The 12,990-nt window shown below is 48.6% G+C and overlaps 5 protein-coding genes across 6 annotated transcripts; 3 read left to right on the forward strand and 2 right to left on the reverse strand.

Annotated features, from left to right (window-relative positions):
* Nucleotides 1-196: 196 nt before the first annotated feature.
* TERG_07627 (uncharacterized protein) lies at nucleotides 197-2,021 on the forward strand (the record flags this gene model as incomplete). The annotated part of the gene is made up of 3 exons (XM_003231963.1): nucleotides 197-481; nucleotides 531-1,139; nucleotides 1,203-2,021. The coding sequence occupies 3 exons, from the start codon at nucleotides 197-199 to the stop codon at nucleotides 2,019-2,021; spliced, it is 1,713 nt and encodes a 570-aa protein (XP_003232011.1).
* A 991-nt stretch (nucleotides 2,022-3,012) lies between these two features.
* TERG_07628 (uncharacterized protein) lies at nucleotides 3,013-4,690 on the reverse strand (the record flags this gene model as incomplete). Its single annotated transcript, XM_047748802.1, has 3 exons — nucleotides 3,714-4,690; nucleotides 3,438-3,633; nucleotides 3,013-3,354 (listed from the first exon to the last, which is right to left on the reverse strand). Exons 1-3 carry the CDS (start codon nucleotides 3,815-3,817, stop codon nucleotides 3,013-3,015), a joined length of 642 nt encoding a protein of 213 aa, XP_047604791.1. The 5' UTR covers nucleotides 3,818-4,690.
* A 671-nt stretch (nucleotides 4,691-5,361) lies between these two features.
* Nucleotides 5,362-8,007, reverse strand: TERG_07629 (uncharacterized protein). The gene is made up of 3 exons (XM_047748803.1): nucleotides 6,654-8,007; nucleotides 6,088-6,578; nucleotides 5,362-6,015 (listed from the first exon to the last, which is right to left on the reverse strand). Exons 1-3 carry the CDS (start codon nucleotides 6,712-6,714, stop codon nucleotides 5,827-5,829), a joined length of 741 nt encoding a protein of 246 aa, XP_047604792.1. The 5' UTR covers nucleotides 6,715-8,007; the 3' UTR covers nucleotides 5,362-5,826.
* Nucleotides 8,008-8,098: 91 nt separating this feature from the next.
* On the forward strand, nucleotides 8,099-10,430 carry TERG_07630 (uncharacterized protein). Of its 2 annotated transcripts, XM_003231967.2 has the most exons (3): nucleotides 8,099-8,595; nucleotides 8,700-9,875; nucleotides 9,972-10,430. In XM_003231967.2, the coding sequence occupies exons 1-3, from the start codon at nucleotides 8,463-8,465 to the stop codon at nucleotides 10,139-10,141; spliced, it is 1,479 nt and encodes a 492-aa protein (XP_003232015.1). In that variant the 5' UTR covers nucleotides 8,099-8,462; the 3' UTR covers nucleotides 10,142-10,430. The 2 variants fall into 2 exon arrangements, with proteins under 2 accessions (XP_003232015.1, XP_047607293.1); XM_047750422.1 differs by having other exon boundaries at nucleotides 8,700-10,430.
* A 367-nt stretch (nucleotides 10,431-10,797) lies between these two features.
* On the forward strand, nucleotides 10,798-12,371 carry TERG_07631 (uncharacterized protein). The gene is made up of 2 exons (XM_003231968.2): nucleotides 10,798-11,470; nucleotides 11,551-12,371. Exons 1-2 carry the CDS (start codon nucleotides 11,267-11,269, stop codon nucleotides 12,079-12,081), a joined length of 735 nt encoding a protein of 244 aa, XP_003232016.1. The 5' UTR covers nucleotides 10,798-11,266; the 3' UTR covers nucleotides 12,082-12,371.
* Nucleotides 12,372-12,990: the final 619 nt, after the last annotated feature.

Genomic DNA, 12,990 nt, shown 5'->3' on the forward strand with positions numbered 1-12,990 from the left:
TTGCGCCTCGCGAAAGGAAGACGTTCGATATTTCCACTTTGGGATGTAGATGTATCCTTCCTTCGCTTCCAACTTTCGACATGCAATCAAATACCATCAGCATTCTGATCCCTCCACATAGTAAAACATTTACCAGGCTATTTACTAACTATCGTTCTCTATTGATTTCAAGATAATACTCAACTTGAATGGCACCATGCTCTACAAAAGCATTGACCTAGGGTCAACCATCCATATGCAAAAAGATCATGAAATCCAGCTATATATATCCAGCTCCGTTCAAATTGCACAACTCAATGACTCACCATGTTTAGAAGAGCTATCTATAGAGAAACTCCGAAGACAAGACGTTTGGGCTTCCTGGGGTTCCAACTCCACGATACAAATTAACATATCAGTTAAAATACAAACCTCCCTGGCAACCAAAGTATCTATACCAGGCACACTACGGACTATTTCAGAACTATTAACTCTGCCATCGGTATGCTTTTTACAACCTGTATATGTTGAACCCATCCTAACCTGCTTAGGTATGGTCTGTCTATGGCCTCGATGCTACGCAGGATGGGAAACTTCACTTAAATGAAACAAACACTCTCAATATAACTCTACAGGCTAGGCCAACCAGGGATCAAGCTACTAGCTGTGAACTAAATAAAATTCCAACGTCACTTAGCGCATTGCTTGACGGGAACCCGCATATACAACCACCCGCAGAGATACCTACAATCTTTGTTCGTGATATCAGCATTCAGCTTGTCTTCTCGAACGGCTCCAGTTCTCCGATATTGTTACCAGAAGGTGGTGACAACTGCAATGGACCTCTCAACGTGTTGCTGTCCGACTCGGACGGGTGGGAATCATTGGATGACTCCACTCCCTTTTCCAGTCAAGAATCGTCCTCTACGCGCTTCTCTGGCAATTCAAATTACGGATCGTCCACACATAAAAGCCCGGTTTCTGGCAGTCACAATATCAGCCCTATACGGTCAATTATCTCCCTATTAAACGCTGGGCTCGTCAATCTCCTAAATATAGCCTCGCCCGATACTGGGTCCATACAGAGTATGCCGTCAAACGGGCACCAAGTTAGCCTGACAGAGTTGTCTCCAGTTATTTTCAGTCCGGGATACAACATAGTAAGTGGTTAGTTTTTTCCAATAATAGCAAAGAAAGGATTATTCATACTCCGTTTTCTCTAGGCTATGTTTCAACGACTTTCTTTCATGCCTCTGGTAATCAAGGGAATGGTCTCGATTATAAGGAGCATGGATTCCAGGGGATGTGAATCAACGACTTCCAAGATATGTGATATTTATAGATTAAAGAGCTGCACAGCAGGATTTCGTACGGTTCCGGTATCATCAGACATAAGGGACATGTTACGATATATACTATGGGTTCAAACAAAGAATTCCCTCTGTCCCGCTAACAAGAAAGCAAAAATAAGTCATCTCTTTGCAACCGCTGCATCAAAACAGCAGGAAATATTGGGTTGTCCGACAAACAACCTACGAAAGGCCGACCCAATGGATGCTCTTGTTGCTATCAGTGGCTGCCCTGACTCCGATTGGCATATATTTGAAGACGAAGAGGAAGATGATATTCTGTTATCTGATGAAGCATACTCTGAAGAACAAGACGAATGGAACAATCCACCGACTCTGACAGAATCTGTTATCGATAATGACGGTTCCCGGTTCATAACTACACCGGAGATAGCCAGACTGATGCTTGATCAAGACGGTGTTTTGTCCTCATCTCCGTGCTTACTGGCAGAAGTAGATATACATCCTATACTTGAGCGGCCAGGAGAAGAGCCCGACTGCAATACGGGGGTACCAATGGTCCCAAGGGCAGGAAACGACCCAACAATGGAGATTCTTCAATCCTCATCTCCCATTATTTTGCCTTTATCAGCGAGTCAGGGAAGCCCTTGTAATGATGACATTGACACCGGTGAGGAGTTAGATACCCTTCCTAGATTAGATAGCAGCGATATTGAGATGCTATTGCTATAAGTCATCTACCTCCTTCATGCAAGAATTCTAGTCACTACTGTAGCCTGTTTTTACAGTTAAATGAAGGAGGATGTGACCTAGAACATTATCATAAATATCTGCTAGGCTTGTAACTGTGCATGCAAGCAGATTTGGTAAAAGCATCAATAGAAACAGAAACCCCTTATAAATGCACTGAGTAACATCCCACCGATCCCACCCATTACCCCTCTGATCCCATATCCCAGTAATGCCCTGTATGAGCCCTATCCCCACCATACAAAGGTAAAGAAGATAATCAGTAGAAGGGAAACATGACCGCCAACATATGGGTACAAACCACCAAAGCTGTGAAGGTGTGAAGCAAGAAAAGGAGTAGGGGTAAAATAAAGATCCATGAACGGCGGGGAGGATCCCGCTTAGTCGTCCAGTGAAGGGGAATGGACAAAAAGGGAAATAAAAAACGTTAGAAGAAGAGACATCAATAAAAAAAAAAAAAAAAAAACACACACTGCCTCCTAATCCTCCTTTTTAGTCCTTTTTAATATCAGCATTATTCAACTTTTACCGGGCCACTTATCTCTCCACTGTTGGTGAAAGGGTATCTGCCAGGAGATTATCTTGAGCTTTGCTCCAAAAGACTGCCTATTGAACACCTTAACATCATATTTGCTTGCCAGGTGTGAGAGGAGTAAGGTCAGCCAGCTGGTGAGTTGGAGGAAAGCAAGAAATTAACGAAGACCTTCATAAAGAAAGAGGATAAGGAAAAGGTCCAAACGCCGATCCATAAGAAGAAACACGAAGAAAATGCTCCTTTTCCGCTTGATCCTGGGTTTCTGCCCACCGATACCTCTATTTTTGGAAACCTGTACAAGACATGCCGACTCCGGTGCTCCGACTTGAACTCCATTCGTATGAAACAAAACGCGATACTGGGAGGGGTCAGATACGAGGACAGATGCCATGACTTACAAAGACAAGGAAAGAAAAGTAAAGGATGGAAAACCCGGTCTCAAAGGCTGTTGGTATGTCGAAGTCCGTTTGCTCCATGGAATGAAACTGGAGGTGCACTCGTTGCAAGTTCTGACTTCTTCGCACTGTTGCCGTTCATATGAGGATTTTCTTCATCCTCGCTATCAAAGGTATATTTGATGGGTGGGAAGGTTGGAAGCCACTTTTGAGCACCGGTCTTTTTGACGAGATCTGCTACCGTACCCTCATCAAATTCTTGGATATAATTACGGTCCAGAGTTCGAGTCTTGGGAGCTGAGTGATAGATGTATTCTGCAATGGCAGCCACAGAGGTCCATCCCTGGGCTTTGCGGAAACAGGCCATTATGCATCCAGTGCGATGCTATATTCCATGATACCCCATGTTAAGTCACCGAAGCCATGTACCAAAGGAAATATCAAACAAAGACGTCAGAAGAAACTCACCTTTCCTTTATTACAATGAACCATAACAGGATGGTTTCTGGTATCGAGGAGGATGGTCAAGACTTCCACAATGGTGCTGTAGGGGGTGAAAACATTGGGCTGCTTGTTTGCTAGGATAGGGATGATGCGAGAGGTGATGCCCTTATCCCGTACAAACGCCGAATATTCAGGGGACCACTCTTCTTCAACAAGGGTACTAGATCCAAGTGGTCAGCATGCCCCACGCTTAGAGAATCGCCTATTTTCCGCGGGAGCAGGCAAAGTGGAACTACTTACACGATTGTCTTCAAGTTAAGCTGTGCGAGACTGCTGAGATGAACGGGCATGGGAAAGCTACTTCTGTAAATGCCCTTGACAACTTCCGCGAAGTTGTTTGGCATACCAATGCCATGAGGGGTTGGTGGACGGCTGGGTCCGCTTTCAAATCCGCAGCCATAAACTTCTTGCTCTGGAAACGACAGAGAGAACGGTTAGAGACAATCAGAGGCAGGACTTCGCAGCCAAGCAACATATGCTCTCTGGTCCTTGAAGTGCAGATAACAATTTTTCATGGGCTACATGGGACCATCCACCGGGATCTCCATCACCCAAAAAAAAAAAGTGACAAGAGGCAAGGAGAGAGAGAAATACCTGATTTTGCCTTGCCATTATCTTTGGATGTCACTGTCAACGCTGGATCTTCAACACCGTTCGCCTTAAGCGCAGGTTTATCACCCATATCGAGCAATACTGCGCGTTGTTCGACTCTTTGCTTTCCAGCTTGAGACAGTAGGCACGGTAAACAGAGGGACACAAGCTGAAGCAAGATGAAAGATCGTTGTATCCTTTTAAGACGTAGAAGAGGGCGTGCTGGCTGATAGAGGGGAGAAGTTGGGAGAGGGCGAAGAGAGGAGCTGTGGGTGTTTTTGTTTCTTCCAGGGGAGGGAGAGAGGACGGGACCTCCTCGGTCACGAGACTCCAAGCCGAAAAGGGGAGGGCTTGTTTAGCAGGCTCGACGACAGAAGCTCCAAGAGTGATATTTCTGTTGGAGGACTTCTCCTTTATGCTTTGGCATTCACGAGACTGGTCGCCACTACAGCGGCCAAACCGGTGCCAAAATAAAGAGCCTACGTGGGATATCTGGAATGAAGCTAGCTATCCGAAGGTAAGATGCGTGCAAAAGAGGCAGCAGGGCAGCAAACTAAGACCAAAGGACGCACCCCCCTTAAAACACAAAATCAAGTGAACCGCCTGGTACTGGGAGGGTATATGGGCTTCACAAAATGAAGTCGGCTCCACAGAAGAGAACACGTTTTTTTTTTTTTTTTTTTTTTTTTTTTTTGGGGGGGGGGGGATGAAATGTACAGAGATGTCTTCAAGGGTGGTCGGTCCAGAAGCAGGCAAGATGGATATAGTTGATATTTTTTAGGAGCTAGGATGAAGCCGGACCAGAAGAACAGCAATCGGGAGAAGCAAAGGAGCAGCCCCGAAGGCCGTCTGTTCTTAGACTTCCCACTGCTTATCCGCCGATGGGACAGTCAGAAGCACTGGGTGAAAGATCCATGGTGAACGGGATTTTTTGGGCAAGGCGAAAAGGCGTTTTAAAACAGGCGGGAAGCGCAGGAGAAAGGGAACCCAGGGTTCGAGATGCTACGATCCAGGCGGACGGCGGGTGTAGCGGTTTATCCGCCACTGCCGCTGCAGTTCGCTTGTCGATGACTACCGACTCCCTTTACTTTCCTGTCACCCAGTGCAGGAATCGATGATGAAGATGCCTGCTTCTGCTCTGCTTCTTTTTTTTTACCTTCTTTCTTTTTGGCCTTTGCAGGCATTAAAGTCGATTACGTCATCTGGCGGAAGTGGATGTTCCGCTCCGATAGGCTGCCCGACCACGTGTCTCCTGCCAAGCCTTTTGCTTATGCAGCAGCAAAAAAAGGAAGCAGAAGTCAAGCATGGCAGGCAAAAAGACAGGCAAAAAAGGCGACGGGAGGCGAGGGAAGGGCACTTTGTTTGGCCGGGATGAGAGCAAAGAGGACGGAGGTGTCGACAACTGTCTTTTACGTGTACAACAACAGCGCTGTTCTTCATGGATCGGGTGCAGATCGCTGGTCCTGGAGAACGCCGATCTGCATGGTTGAGTGAGATCCTGCAGCATGGGTCTTATAGCCGACGCCCCCCTCGGGTCAGACATACATATACATAAAACTAGTCCTATGGACTTACACAACATAAAAAAAGACGAAGGAGAGATGGTCTATACATTCTATCGCTTTCTAATTCTGCAGTCAGGCCACTTCACCAAGTCCAAACATGCGAACCGAGTTGTTCCATGCACTAGAAGCAAAGTTAGCGTTTGTTAGCGAGATTCGACGATTTAGTTTGATGCAAGGCAGGCAGGGTTGCTGGCAACTTACGCTTCACAAACTTCGTCCACCGTTATCCCTTTCACCGCAGCAATCACTTCGGCCACACGAACAATCGCAACCGGCTCGTTTCTTCCCTTCACCATGCAACCTTTCTGCCATTTCTCTTTCTTGCAAGATTTAGGCAGCGTAGACTTGACATGCTTGTAGCTCGCGTGAGATGGCCGAATTTCACACTAGACAGAGCAAAGTTGATTTAGTAAATAACAAACACTCGGAAGGCAGAAAGAAAGGAGGGGGTGTAATACCCAAGGCCCATCGGTTTCGATCTGTATCCTATCCAAGGGCATGGCTCTGACCACTTCCAGGTTCTCCTCGGTCTTCAAGCTACACCCGTTAACCCCGAGGTCCAACCCGAGAGCTACAAGTCGTTGCATTTCCTCGATGGTTCCAGTGAAGCTATGCACTAATCCTCCCTTGGGGAGCCGTGGCAGCCGGGCAGAGAGCAGCCGTTCAAAATCTTCGCTGGCTGCTCGCGAGTGCAAGAAAAGAGGCAGCTGCACCTCCACAGCTACTTCAAGCTGAGCCTCAAAATACTTTAGCTGCTGATCCTTGGGGGAGAGGAACAGTCGATCGTAGTCTAGACCAATCTCTCCAAAGGCAACAGCATGGCCTGACTCCTTGGCTGACAATGCCAGGGCCTTGATCTCGGCCAGATACTTCTCTGGTCCTCCAGCGTAGGAGTCAAAGAGTTTTGCGGAACACGGATGTACGCCAACAGTAGCATAGCATAGTCCTGCTGCATAGTGTTTGTCAGCTCAGTAACTAGAAGCTTAGGTAGATGTATACGTAACAAAGACGGGTAGGTGCATACAGTGTTCCCGGGCTAGGTCCACGGCATGCCGAGACTCATGCAAGTCCGAGCCAGTGATCATGAACTTACGGCAGCCAACCTCAACGGCTCGATCGATTGTATCTTGTAGATCATCCTCGTGAACATCTTTACCGTGGTACTTGCCCCTGAATACAGGGTCCCCAAGGTTGATACCGATCTAATTCTCCAGACAGTTAATAACGATTTAGCATTTCGACCAATTTTGAAACAGTGTTATCAATGGGTATAAAATATGTGAAATAGCACTCTTTAGAGGGGTATATGCATGTATGCGTACATCAATGTATTTTCGTTTTTTCGCTGAATCGCCCATTTCTGTGACCGCTGACAAGTGGCGAAGGCGGTTTGATTGGACGTCTATTATAGGTATGAATGGTCGTTTATTAAACTTATGCCGTCCCCCCCAGATGATACAGGAGATAGATCGGGCTGCTCATGCATGATATCATTAATGGGATGGTCACTGTCAGGCAGTCCGACAGGGCAAGGGATTTGAACGTACTGCCGCCAGAAAAGCAAAATCTCGAGACTGTTGGTATAGATTGAGGAAGAGCCTTCGCCAGGCTGCGTTTAAACATAGAGAGCGTCCTGCTTCAGCAAGGAGACTGGCCTGCCTGGTGACGGTCTCTATCCAAAGCCGTGACTCCTTGAAGGCTGCGAAGTCCGATCACCTAAAACTTCACATATCACGTGCCAACTGTAGTTAGTTAAATCTCGTCTTCCTTAACTGGATGTACTTTATATCGACGACATCAATTCAACCTTACATGAAATTCTCTAGAGATATAAGTGTTGACTATGGTTACGCTAGTCGCTGTGTGGATGCTACAGGGCTCATACGGGTAGCCATGCTATCACGGAACGAGTTGCTCTGCTCATCGGGTCTTCCTGACATGCATGTTCTCAGGGAAGCACTTCAAGTCAAAAGGGCGTCGCCACAGCGAACCAATCATTTTTCGGCCTGAAAGCAGTTTCATATTCGACGGGCCAGTCGACTTTTCAATATCATACCAAAGCATAGGCGATTTTCGCCCCAGATATAGACAGCGAAATGCTAAACTGGAGATTCGACATCTCTTTATATCTTTTCCACAGTAATTTCCTGGTCACCACCAAGAAAAGGAGCGCCGCAACTTGAAAGAAAGCAGGGCAAACGAAGCAACAAGCATGCTCTCCACAGTACGGAGCACCAGTATTAACATTGGGCTAATGGACTATAAGTGTAATAATAATACTACTAGCTCACCGGCTAGTTAACTGGCGATGCGAGAAGATGGCCAGCCAACCCTGTCGACCGAGCTTATTTTGTTTCAGCAGCTATATATCCCTTTCCTGACTGGCTGGGGCGCGATGATTTCCAAGCTCCACGGGCTGCCCCCGGCACACAGCGGTCCCAACTCCATGTTGTGTTCAAATATATAAACACCTTTGAATATCACGGTAAGGCAAGGTTGGCTGACGATCCGTCTTCTGTCCTGGGGAAGCGCCGAAATCAGTTAACGATATAATTCCTGCGGCGTTTTTATATAAACTGATTCAACCTCGTCGAACAGCGACTTTGAACCTGCATTGGCTGTTTTACATATCCCGAGACTCATTGTCCAGAGCAGCCTGTCTGTTTTCGTCATCGTCACGACTGAGTCAATTGATTTTGTGGTGGGTCAATTGGCTGTTTGCTCGAGAGAGAAATACTGTCTTTTCATCTTTTGCATAAAGAGACGAGAGAGCGCTATATTTTTAACGGTGGTTAAACGGATATTTCGGCAACCTCTCGGCTCGATAGAAAAAATGTCTACACCCAAGCTGCTGTCATCGCAAGCAATTGCCAAACACAACACAGTCTCTGATTGTTGGATTGTTGTAGACAATCAGGTCTGGGATATTACCGACTTCCTCCAGGAGCATCCTGGTGGTCCATCAAGTTAGTGACTTATTTTATTTTCATACTATATGCAGATATAAAAATTCTGCTTTATGGTAACTTTACACCGGATGTGCAGACAACGGTTACTGATTGCTCATTAGTTATTCTCAGATATGCTGGACGTGATGCCACACAGGCCTATTCGGCAGTCCACTCCCCTAGTGTCATCCGCAAGGGACTTTCGACTAATAAACTAAAGGGGGTTCTTGACCAGTCGACTATTGACGCTGAATGGTCGAAGGGGCTTGCACAGGCAGCTAATCGGCCTACTGGAGAGAATGAAAAGCCGCGGTTACATACCCTCATCAGTGCACACGACTTTCAGCTCGTCGCCTCCAAGACGGCCCCTGCAAAGACATGGGCGTTTTACTCAAGTGCGGCCAACGATCTGATCACTCGCGATGCAAACAAGTCATCCTTTGACCGAATTTGGTTTCGTCCGCGAGTGATGCGCAATGTGCGAGAGGTCAACACAAAATCCAGCATTCTGGGGTGTAGCGTGAGCATGCCGCTCTTTGTCGCACCCAGCGCAATGGTGAAGCTGATTCACCCTGACGGCGAATTGGGGATTGCACGAGCATGTCAGTCAAGGGGTATTATGCAGGGGATCTCGAATAACGCATCTTTTTCCCTGAAGGAAATCAGCGACGCAGCCCCCGATACGCAGTTTATCTTCCAGCTGTACGTCAACCGCGATCGGGCCAAATCTGCTGCTCAGCTGCATGATTGTTCTGCCAACCCACAGGTCAAGGCCATCTGCATCACAGTGGACGCAGCCTGGCCCGGTAAACGAGAAGCCGATGAGCGGGTCAAGGCAGATGAAAACCTCATCTTGCCTATGGTTCCGGCGAAGGGCAATAACGACAAGAAGGGCGGTGGTTTGGGGCGAGTGATGGCCGGCTTTATTGACCCGGGACTGACGTGGGAGGACGTGAAGTGGGCGCGACAGCACACGCATCTCCCGTTGTTGCTGAAGGGTGTGCAGTCTGCAGACGACGCCGTGTTGGCCATGGAAGCAGGTATCGATGGTATCTTGCTGAGCAACCACGGTGGTAGAAACCTGGACACCAGTCCGGCCTCGATCATTGTCTTGCTCGAGTTGCACCGCAGATGTCCCGAGGTATTTGACCGAATGGAGATTTACATTGACTCCGGAATCAGACGAGGCACAGATATCCTCAAGGCCATCTGTCTAGGAGCAACTGCCGTCGGGATGGGACGAAGCTTTCTCTTTGCATCAAACTACGGCCAGGAGGGTGCTGAGCACTTGATTGACAGTATGTATTATCTGTTCCCCTTTTCTTCTTCTTCCATCCACCTTTTGACCAGTAGGTAAATCTTCCGCTTCCCCGGCTAATCATAACTATCCATAGTCATGAGAGATGAGCTGGAGGGAGCCATGAGAAACATCGGCATCACTTCGCTCGACCAAGCAGGTCCTCAGTACATCAACACTGCTGACATTGACCATCTGGTGCCGGAGTCGGCTTCTCATCCGTATGCAAGATCCGTTTCACGCAGCAAGCGCCCATTGAAACTGTGAGGATGACGTATCACGTTTCCTTCTTTCTTCCATTGCTATATATACACTCTTACCATGCCCTTCGTATTCTCCCTATCCTCTTGCGTAGTTGAGGTGGATACGCCTTCTTTCTATCAAATGATATTTCACGGGTTTCCGTACTCCATCTCCTCTGTACACAACAAGCAGCCGGCAGGACGAGCTACCACCAACTGCGAGACCCAGTATATATAAGGACAGGTGAAAAATAATGGATTAATTGCTGCCGAGGTCGGAGGAGGAACAAACCACCCCCCCACACACCTGTCATGCGCCTTTGGCCGGCACCTCGGGCGCTTCCGTCGCTCTCGGAGACTTCGTAGATACATAGCTCGTTACCTCAGGTAGTCAGTCCTCCATCCATCGCCGGCCACTCGAGGAGTCGCTGGTTGCCAGGGTCTCCCGGTCCCTTTGGCCCTTCTGACCTCCGCTCGCCTCACTGCGCCGTCCCCATCCCTCACCACCCGCCGGCCCCTAGCTGCCTGTGGCTGGGCCAGCCCTCCGACCTGCCGGCGTGTGGAGAAGGCGTACCTTATAATAAGAAATAACTAATACTTAGCCCGAAGCATAGCTTCCCCCAACAACCAACAGCGCTCAACAACATCACTATCTGCCCCCTTGGCCGCTGACCTGCGTCGGCTGTCTGCCCCTAACTGCGTCGGCTCTGCGCCTGTACGGAGTCCTCACGTAGCTATAAAGGAGGGTCTCTTCCACCACGCCTTAGCCATCCTCATCCATCCAGGAACAAACTCGCCACCGCTTCTGCTGTTCCCACTGCGCTCCCCTTTTAGCCTGTCAGCTCTAGTATATATTGTTTAACTATAAGTAACTATATTGCTTTTTCCCCTACGACGAAGCAGCCGGAGTGTCCTTACCTCGCGAAGCTGTGTACACCTTGAACCTTGGGAGAGCGGCCAGCCATCTAGCCAGCCAGCCAGCCAGCCAGCCAGCAGCAGCTATAAGTTGACATCCGCCCTGTTCCTCCTCTCTGATCGTGTTGGCCAAACTCCGTCCCCTCGACATCTGCCTCTCTGTTCAATTGTTGCCCTGGTCACCAAGTCTTCACTGTACTTCGCATAAACTAGATATCAAAACACCGGTCTTGCCATGGCTGCTCCCCGTTCGACTTCTCTCAAGGCCCTCAGGTCGCTGTCCCAGCAGCCTTGCCGCTCTCTCCACATCACCGGCGCCTACTCGGCCCAGGTCGCTACCGGACCAGACGCCAGCACTCTCTACCACTCCAGAACCCTCGCAGACCTCAGAGCAGAGTGCCAGAAGAGGAATCTCGGTGCCTCTGGAAGTAAATCAGAGGTCAGCTCAGCTCGTTTCTCCTGCTCATGCTCCTTTGTCCCGCAGAATATAGACCGTTGTCCTGCTAACATCCCTTCCAGCTTGTTGACCGCCTCTCAAACCACGATGTTCTCCAGTCTCGTGCATTCAGCATTGCAATGAGGCGCATTGATCGTCACGCCTTTGGCCAGCAGCAGTCTTCTTCGTCCAGGCCCTTCAACACATCTCGGGCCAACAGGTCGCCCCAGGACTCTTCCCCCGTCGACCTCGCCTACATGCCGACCTTCATGGAGTCTGGTTCCGCCATCCAGTCGATGCCTCGCATCCCCACCCCTCCAGACTCCTTCACTCACTATGAGATGGCCCCAGCCAGCGCTAGTGTGATGAAGCCTCAGATATACACCGTCAGCAGCGACATGGGCTCCAACGGACCCAGCCCAATGAGTGAAGTTGTAGACAACCATGCATTGGACTTCAACCCTTTCAACCTCACGGAGGCCGTTAGCAGGTCCCGAGATGGGGCCAGAGCTAGTGCTTCCACTCAAGAGACTGTTGGCGGAGCCGTCAGAGACCTATGGAGAGGCATGCTAGAAGACATCAAGGGGACGAGTCAGAGTAGTATATCCCAATAACCGACTTATTTTTTTCCTGTTTACACGGTTTTTGTTTTTGGGATGAGCATGACTCCCTTTTTTCGTGTTCCAATTGTCTTAAGTGCTGCCAGGCGGCCATCTTCTCATTTTCATTCGCTATTTCTTACCCGTTCCCATTTACCATAGCTACTTTTTTTACTATTAACGACTTTCTTTGGCCTGGCTCTGTGTACATTTTACACTGGTATCTCGTGAGCACAGACAAAAACAAAACATCTTTCTCAAATAACTCGTGTGCTTTGCGGGGCATGAGCTTTGTCTTCTTCCTTTTCCCCGGCCCCTGAGTACGACGTGACGTTACTCCGTCCGTAGGTCTCTGGGATACCCTCTGCTTTCTGTCTCTCTTTGCCTGTCCATCCCTCTCTGCAGGGAAGAACAGGAAATAGGCGGATGAGGAGAAGTATCCAAGCAACACACCATCATTTCACCACCATCCTTGCTATACGCTTGCATGGATTGCTAGCTCGGAGTAATATGGAATGGGGTAACCTCTCGCCAATCAACATATCACTCTGCAGGCAAAGAAGAGATGACGATCAAATCCGATTGGCTAAATGGAGACATAGAGTGTCCTAACACCTTATGGACCTTTCAAAGGTACCAGCACGGGCATTAAACAGCTGGTACCCCTCGAGGTTATGCCGTGTTGACGCAGCCATCTCCATCTCCTCCTGCTGAACTGTCGCCTGAAGGTGGTCTGATGAGATACAGGACATCACACCAGATATAGTTTCGCTTCCCCAGTGCAAGCGTATTGCAGACAACTAGTTGGCTGTGGCATGCAGCCATTATTAGCTCGATGCCTGACTACCGAGTTATACGATGTACCTCCTTTCTTTTCTTTTTTTTTTTTTTTTTGGTTCATCTCGCCCTCTTTCTCGTCCTCTT

The sequence above is a fragment of the Trichophyton rubrum genome, assembly GCF_000151425.1.
Source record: "Trichophyton rubrum CBS 118892 genomic scaffold supercont2.10, whole genome shotgun sequence".
Taxonomy (NCBI): domain Eukaryota; kingdom Fungi; phylum Ascomycota; class Eurotiomycetes; order Onygenales; family Arthrodermataceae; genus Trichophyton; species Trichophyton rubrum.